Here is a 7,871-nt window from a genome sequence, read left to right as displayed (position 1 = left end):
CTCTTCTATATATGTCTATCCATTTATCTCCTTTAAAAATTATTTTTGTCTCTCAAAACCTACACCTGAGAATATAACCTTAGTTTATATGTCCTTAATTAAATAAAGGTGAGTGTTCAATCTGACTGCTTCTAATGAATTATTCAATAAGACATAACAATATTTAAAAATTAAAAGAGTCAAATCTTTGTGGTTTTAGGCATATCTAATCTAAGAATTAATGTAAATAAAAGCATTTGGTCCACTTTATGTAACTTCTGTTAGGCATTGCATTAAAATGACTTATGTGTGGGTAAAGTGACAAAGATTGAAAAAAAATTAACTAATGGCACTAAAAAGCAATAATGTAATCAGATTGTGAAAAAAAAAGACAAAAAGACTTTCAGCACAAGAAGTTTTACTCACAGAAACTACAATAACAGAAAGTACATTTCCTTTCACATCAAATGAAAAAAATCAAATAATATAGTCATTTCTCATATTCTAATAATCATGCAGCCAGAAAGAGATATCAGTAAAAATTTCATCAAGAATACATGTGAGCATCAGGTAAGATGTGCACAATTAGCTTCATCTTAGCAAAATTTAAGCATAAATCTTCTGGTACATTTACGTTGGCAACATTTCTCAGTCAGCGAATCTTCATTGATCCGTCGCTTTTTTCGGGAATGAGTATTCAAGCTTAAGTATTCTAATTTTGAAAGGCTATTTTCTGCTTCCCCTTGTCTATTGTGAATAATATCCTTCAACTCTTCAGGACTAGGCTTTGAATCCTCTATTGCAGGTTCTTGTCGTTGTAGCTCTAGTGACAATGGCAGCCTCTCAGATGGTGTTGCCCTCAGCTGCTGTGGCAAATTAGGACTGAATCCCAACATCATATTGAAGGCACCTGCATCTTCATTGAGGGAGGACGGCATGATATCTATTAAGTTTAAAAAATAAGTGGGGAGGGGGAGAAAATATTGATGTCAAGAATCATCAGGAAAACTGTAAAAGTAAGAAGAGACAAAAACGAAGGCATTTCCTCAATATACTTGAACAGTGAACAAGAAGCAGCAAGTATCCTGCTATCTAAGCAACCCAGTTTCCTTATATTTGAGTAGCTTAAAGTACTATAATCTTGTCAAAGTTCTGCTTTACTCCACTTGGTCCTCTGTCACCTCTTTTTCTCGTCATCCCCTCTTTGCTTTGACATTCATCTCTCATCTTTCTGATGTCATGCTGTTCATTGAATCACTAATTTAAACAAAAGATGGAAATTTTGTTTTCCTTTGGTACTAGAGATTGCATCCAGAGGCACTTAACCACTAAACTGCATCCCAACATCATATTGAAGGCACCTGCAGCTCACTGCAGCCTCCACCAGCTTTTTACTCTCACCCCATTGCCATGGTCACATATTAGTTACTATTTGTCATCTTACTTTAACCTTTGTTGTTCAAGCAGTGGAAAATATGTTTTATACATAAGAGCCTAATCAAAGTGGGACAGAAAAGATGGATTGGAGGTACCACATTGAAAGAAAATTTGCATTGAGGCAGAGTCTCATTAAATTGCTTAGGGCCTTGCTATGATACTCAGGCTGGCTTTGAACTGGTGATCCTCCTGCCTTAGCCTCCCTAGCTGCTGGGAGTACAACTGTCGATGCCAGTGCTCCATGCTGGATTTTGATTTTTTATCTTAGTAATTTTTCCATTACTAAAAAATTTTGACTTATGATAGTAACCCTTAAAGAAGACCATAATAACCTTAACCTATCCAATCTCATGGTGGCAAGCTACTGCTTCAGAATAAAGTTTAAAATGAGGAATTTCCAAGAGCTCTGATATAATTAGCTGAGGATATGTCTCTCACAAATCTCTTTAGCAATCACTTTTCCCCAGACTATTTACTCCAAGTCAATAGACTTTGATATTGAAAAGAGAAACAGGTTAGAAGAACACAAACAAAAAGCAAATACAAAGCAATCTCATATTTCCAAGTTTGAATTAGTAAATTCCAAGATTCTGTGGTATTCTTTATAACTATTATACAAGAATTATGAAATGAATGGCATTATATCAATCTCTGACAATGTAGAAAATAAATTTAAATCATACTTTAAATCCCATAAAGAAAAGTAAATGTGCAGTGCTGCAGACTGTAGCCCCGGAGTAGCGCCTTCTCTGCAGCACATTGGAACTGCGCTGTGACTGCCAGAGACTGCCCAGAGGATCGCTTGCAGCCACCACTGCTGCCCACAGAGCAGGAAGATGTGGGACACATGGATTTGAAATTCATGTGAAAAACCGCTTTGGGGGTGTGAATGTGATTTCTGATGAAACTGGATTGGAATAATTTTCATAGTGTGTGTGTGTGTATGTGTGTGTGTGTGTGTTTTCTGTTTAAATTTTGCATTTGACTTAGAGTGCCAGGAGTAAATTTGTATATTGCAGGGTGGTCCTAGCCACCTCCTTAATTTGGGTACTGTTGGATACATTCTTGCTGCTTTACTTCAGTGAATGCAACAAATGTGATGAGAAAAATGAGAGAGGACTTCCTGCTAGGAATGTTCTACAGCCAGCATAAAAAGCTCATGAAGGTCCTGGAGAAATGGGGAAACCAGTTGTCATTCTTAAAGAGGATCAAGAAAAGATGAAAGAGATGTTTAAAATCAATCAGTTCAATTTAATGGCAAGTGAGATGATTGCAAACAACAGATCTTTACCAGATGTTAGGTTAGAAGGGTGTAAAACAAAGGTGTATCCAGATAATCTTCCTACACAAGTGTGGTGATTGTTTTCCATAATGAGGCTTGAAGGACACTTCTGTGAACTGTCCATAGTGTCCTTAATCGCTCACCAAGCAATGATAGAAGATACTGATCTAGTAAATGATGCCAATGAAAGAGACTTTTTGAAAAGACCTCTAGAGAATTATGTGAAGAAACTAAAAGTGCGGGCTGGGGATATAGCTAGTTGGTAGAGTGCTTGCCTCACATGCACAAGGCCCTGGTTCAGTCCCTAGCACCATAAAAAATACAAAATAAATAAATAAAAGTGCCAGATCATGTAATTTGAATGGAACAGCATTCTGGATTGATCAGAGCTAGATTGAAAGGAGCTACAGTGACCAAAGGCCAGGTGATCACCTTCTTAGATGTTCATCACCAGTGCACAGTGGGGTGGTTGGAGCCTCTCTTAGCAAGGATCAAACATGACAGGAGAACAGTGATATGTCCTATCATTGACGTGATCACTGATGATACTTTTGAGTACATGGCAAGCTCTGATATGACCTATGGTGGATTCAACTGGAAGCTCAATTTTTGCTGGTATCCTGTTTCCCAGAGAGAAATGGACAGAAGGAAAGATGATTAGACTCTTCCTGGTAGATCACCTACAATGGCAGGAGACCTTTTTCCAGTAGACAGAGATTATGGTCAGGAAATTGGAACATATGATGCTAGAATGCTTATTTGGAGAGGAGGAAAAACTAGAAATCTCCTTTAAGATTTGGCAATGTGGAGGAACTTTGGAAATTGTCACTTTCTCACATGTTGAACATGTGTTTTGGAAAGTTACCTGATCCATACACATTTCCAGGAGGCACAGGGCAAATTATCAATAAAAATAACAAACAACTTGCAGAAATATAAATGGATGAACTCAAAAATCTTTTCTATCTAATTTCTCCAGGTGTGACAAAGATAGATTATGGGGATATATCTTCAAGACTTGGTCTAAGACACAAACTACAATACAAACATTTTTCTTGGTACTTAGAGAATATTTACCCTGATTCCCAGATTCCACATCACTATTTTTCGTTGGGAGAGATATGAAATGTGGAAACAAATCAGTCTTTAGATAACATGGCTAAAAGAGAAAATGAAAAAGTTGGAATTTTTAATTTTCATGGTATGGGAGGCAATCAGGTTTTCTCTTATACTGCCAATAAAGAAATTAGAACAGATGACTTTTGCTTGGATGTATCCAAACTTAATGGCCCAGTTACCATGCTCAAATGCCACCACCTAAAAAGCAACCAGCTCCAGGAATATGATCCAGTGAAATTAACCCTGCGGCATGTGAATAGTAATCTGTGCCTGGATAAAGCAACAGAAGAGGACAGCTAGGTGCCCAGCATTAGACTTCAATGGAAGCTGGTCCCAGCAGTGCCTTCTTCAAAATGTCACCCTTCCCGAAATATTCTGAGACCAAATTTTTTAGAAAAGAAAAAAATAAGGATTGAATGGACTACCTCAGCATGCGTTTCTGCCACATTCTTAAGTAGCAAAAAATGAAAAGTGTTTTCCTCCTCTACAGGATATAAGGTTTATCAGCCATTAAAACTCAGACTTCTCTAGCTTTTCACTTCCTGTCCAAGGACATGAAACTGCATAGTAGTGAGACTCGCACACTGATGTTTACAAGATTGAAACAGTCTCTCATCAAGAATCATGGAAAAGAATATTCAGACAAGGAAATAGTCAACACAATGTGCTTTCTAGAGAGCTGCATCTTTTATGGTTTGCTCGCACATCAGTAATTTCTGCTGGGTGCTGTCAATGAAGAGATTATCAAGATTTTTTTTCCTGATTAGAACTGGTAGCCAGTATATTAATTATTGACATAAAAGCAAATATAAAAGAACTGGAACCAGAATCATTAAAACAACATTGAAAAATTATATTAAACAGGGTTTAAATAAAATTAAAACAGAACTATGAGAAGTACAATTTGAGGCTGGGGATATAGCTCAGTTGGTGGAGTGCTTGCCTAGCATGCACAAGGCCCTCAGTTCAATATCCAACACACACACACACACACACACACACACACAGAGAGAGAGAGAGAGAGAGAGAGAGAGAGAGAGAGAGAATACAATTTGTTACAGTATGGTATCAAATTTCTATATAGATTTTATACCTCAGGAAAATAATACCTCAGAGAAAAATAACTGATTCCAATGACATACATTTGTTTTCATCTGTGATAGTCATGGATGCTTTTATTTTCCTTGGGGTGCTGAAAACAAGCTGGGAGAAAAAGCTCTTTGAACATAGTTTTAATTTCTTTCTATAATATTTTTGTTTGATTTGTGGGCTGTTGAAATTGTGATTTTTAATTGCCTTCTAAAAAATGGAGATTTGACATGATGCCTGGTCTCAACTGAACAAATTAGACATCTCAGTTCTTCTTGGGTCAACAGGCTGACAATCCAAGTCTTCTGTCTCTTCTTCCTCCCTTTTCTCTCTCATATTCTCTCTCTCTCTCTCTCTCTCTCTCTCTCTCTCTCTCCTCAGATGTGCTTCATTGTCAAGTGCATACTTAGATTAGATTATTGAGTTGTAATGTTGATCTGCTGTTGTTTTTAAATAAAATTTGACTAAAAATGTTCAATTGGCAGTTTTTAATAAGTTAGCCAAAGAAGTGAAGCTCTTGTTCCATATTAATAGTCCTGCATTCTTTCTTAAATTCCATTTATGTTTAATTGGTTTTTTCTCTGATTTTTAATACCAACAAATCACCTATTAATTAAAAGTTACATTTTTAATTTCCTAGAAAGAAAATCCCATTGCAACATTGTTTCTGATATATATTTTTTCCTTCCTGTTTTGAAGATTATATTTAATGGCATTCTTTTCTTTAATTTTCAAAGACTCACTGCAGGTAGTGCTATTTCTAGTGCATAAGAATGTTTCTGAAAGTCACATCACTAACGATACTTGCCAAACTGAGCGTCCGTGAAGTTTCTTATATCCTATTCAAGTTCATCAACATCAAGCACTGTAGATGTTTTAGGGTGAGGCTATGATACAGAATGCATAAATTGTCCCCAGGAAATATGAAATGATGCAGGTGCTGGATGGAACTTTTTTCTATTCCATGAGCTGTGTAATTCTATCTTCAGTAGGCCTACTGCTTAAAACAATCAAATGTCTAATCAATAAATTATTTTCATGCTCAAAGAAGAAAGAAAAGTAAATGTATTTATTTTGCACATTGATTCTACATGAGGATCACTTATGTATACTATATGCAAATGGTATCACAAATCTACTTTGTGATAAGTTACATACACCATATAAAAATGTAAAACACTTAATTGTTGGTAATTGAGCTTGCTTTCTCTGGATTTAATAGAACCCTCTATGGGTTTTCACTGCTTCTTTAACTTGGCTTCCATTTAATCTTCCTAAATGCTTTAGAAATAATAAACATATTTTTTAAAAACCAATCCATATTTGAACTGCTCCTAGTTCTGAGATTTTGCTTTCAAAAAAAATGTATTCATTGCAATTTCTAAAACTTTAGAAAGCAACAATAAAGTCTTCAGCTTTCCTGGTCTAAGAAGCAAGCTTCCCATTTCCCTGGTGTCCTTTATGTTTTTTCTGTACTCATCAAGTCATTTTTGTTTCTCTTCCATCACCTCTGTCACAGTTGAAGTACGAGACCCAATTCAAAAGGTGGGGAGGCCAGGCTCCCACCACAAGGTACATTCAAAGGGAGTGGAGATAATCTTCGTGGCATAGGCCACTGCCAGTTTTTGACAAGGAGGATAGTCACTAATTCTAAGACACTTGCTGTCTCACTTTTCAGGACCCCAGCAGAGGTCTCATCATGCTGCAATGTATCCTTTGGTACAGAAACTAGAAGATAACCAGCTCACCAGCTCACTTTTTGCCCCCTTTCCTTTGAATAGGAGATGCTCCACCTAGGAGCTAGGTTACCATCATGCCTGCCACCTGACCTACTCAGCTTTTCCTCTGGGGTCCAGGACTGTACCTATCTCCTGCTGGAAATTGTGCAGCATCACCTCTTCTGTGGCTTCCCCCATGTCCCCACAGTGTTGACATGGTACCAGGTGAAAAGAATACCAAGTATCTCTTAGATGAGGCTTTTTGCTATTCTTGCATTTCTCCTCCCTCTGGCAAGATTCCCTTCGAGGTTCTTTCAATAAAAGCAAGTTATAAAGGAAAGGTTCAAGCTGGGCAACAAACACCACTAGCAGGATGACATCTCAGACTTCCTGAGTCCCCTTTGGATAGGTTGGCAGGCCCATAGCAACCAATGGGAAGTGATGGACCACTGGTGGCGGATGGGGGAAGCCTAGGCAAACCAAAGCTCTCACCTGCAGATCTCCGATGGGGATATCTCACTGGCCTGTTCCAGGTCGCATGGCCACAAATGTTGATCACTTCTCGGACTAATTGGCGACCACACATCTGAACAACCTCTTCCCACCATCCTGGTTGGGGTGCTGTGGAAACTTGGCTCAGCAGCAGCCAGATTCCTAGGAGGTGGACCAAGAACAGGTGAGACATCTGGGCCTTTTTTCTTGGCACTGGCAGCCTTTCTCTAGAGAATGCAACAGATCTCACCCACAGACCTGAGCCTGTGCGGCTTCCCTGGCTTCAGCCTGCTTTTCCTACCTGGCTCAACCAGGCTTTTATATTCTCTGGGCTCTTGCTCAGCTCTTGAGCCAATGGTCCCAGCTCCACCCTTTCCCCACCCACCTCCATGGAATTTACTCAGCTCTTGTTCACCCTCCCCATCTTTCCTCCATTACCCCATTCTTTTGCCCTGGGCCTTTTTACATTGAACTTTTCTTCTCTTTTCTTACCTTCAAACCATTTGGTGTACTAAAGTCATTCTCCATTTGCAGCCTTTCCTTTATATAGAGCAAGAAATGACTGTTACATTGAATTCCATCACCAAAAATAAAGTAGTATCTTCTTAGAACCCAAAGTTTTCCAGCATGCATATTTGCCACACTATCTTCTAGCCTAAACAAGATAAGTTGGATAAAATAGTATAGAGTCTGGTATATCAACCCATAAAAGATATGATGCATTAATGGATAAATTGTTGACAGGAGAAAAAAAC

The 7,871-nt window shown here is 38.1% G+C and overlaps 1 protein-coding gene and 1 pseudogene across 1 annotated transcript; one reads left to right on the top strand and one right to left on the bottom strand.

The window, feature by feature from the left end:
- Positions 1–380: 380 nt before the first annotated feature.
- On the bottom strand, positions 381–7,571 carry LOC107148239 (prorelaxin H2). The gene is made up of 2 exons (XM_015492867.2): positions 7,117–7,571; positions 381–922 (listed from the first exon to the last, which is right to left on the bottom strand). Exons 1-2 carry the CDS (start codon positions 7,307–7,309, stop codon positions 576–578), a joined length of 540 nt encoding a protein of 179 aa, XP_015348353.1. The 5' UTR covers positions 7,310–7,571; the 3' UTR covers positions 381–575.
- Positions 2,559–4,537, top strand: LOC107148184 (annotated as a pseudogene).
- Positions 7,572–7,871: the final 300 nt, after the last annotated feature.

This window comes from Marmota marmota, unplaced genomic scaffold (assembly GCF_001458135.2).
Source record: "Marmota marmota marmota unplaced genomic scaffold, marMar, whole genome shotgun sequence".
In the NCBI taxonomy this organism is placed as follows: Eukaryota; Metazoa; Chordata; class Mammalia; order Rodentia; family Sciuridae; genus Marmota; species Marmota marmota.
The sequence above is the reverse complement of the archived record's forward strand: the minus strand, read 5'-3'. Positions and strand labels throughout refer to the sequence as shown.

Coding starts and splice junctions, on each gene's coding strand:
- LOC107148239 (XM_015492867.2), bottom strand. CDS start 7,309: ATGTCTCACCTGTTCTTGGTCCACCTCCTAGGAATCTGGCTGCTGCTG. Junction 923..7,116: donor TCCCCATCGGAGATCTGCAG/GTGAGAGCTTTG, acceptor TAAACTTAATAG/ATATCATGCCGTCCTCCCTC.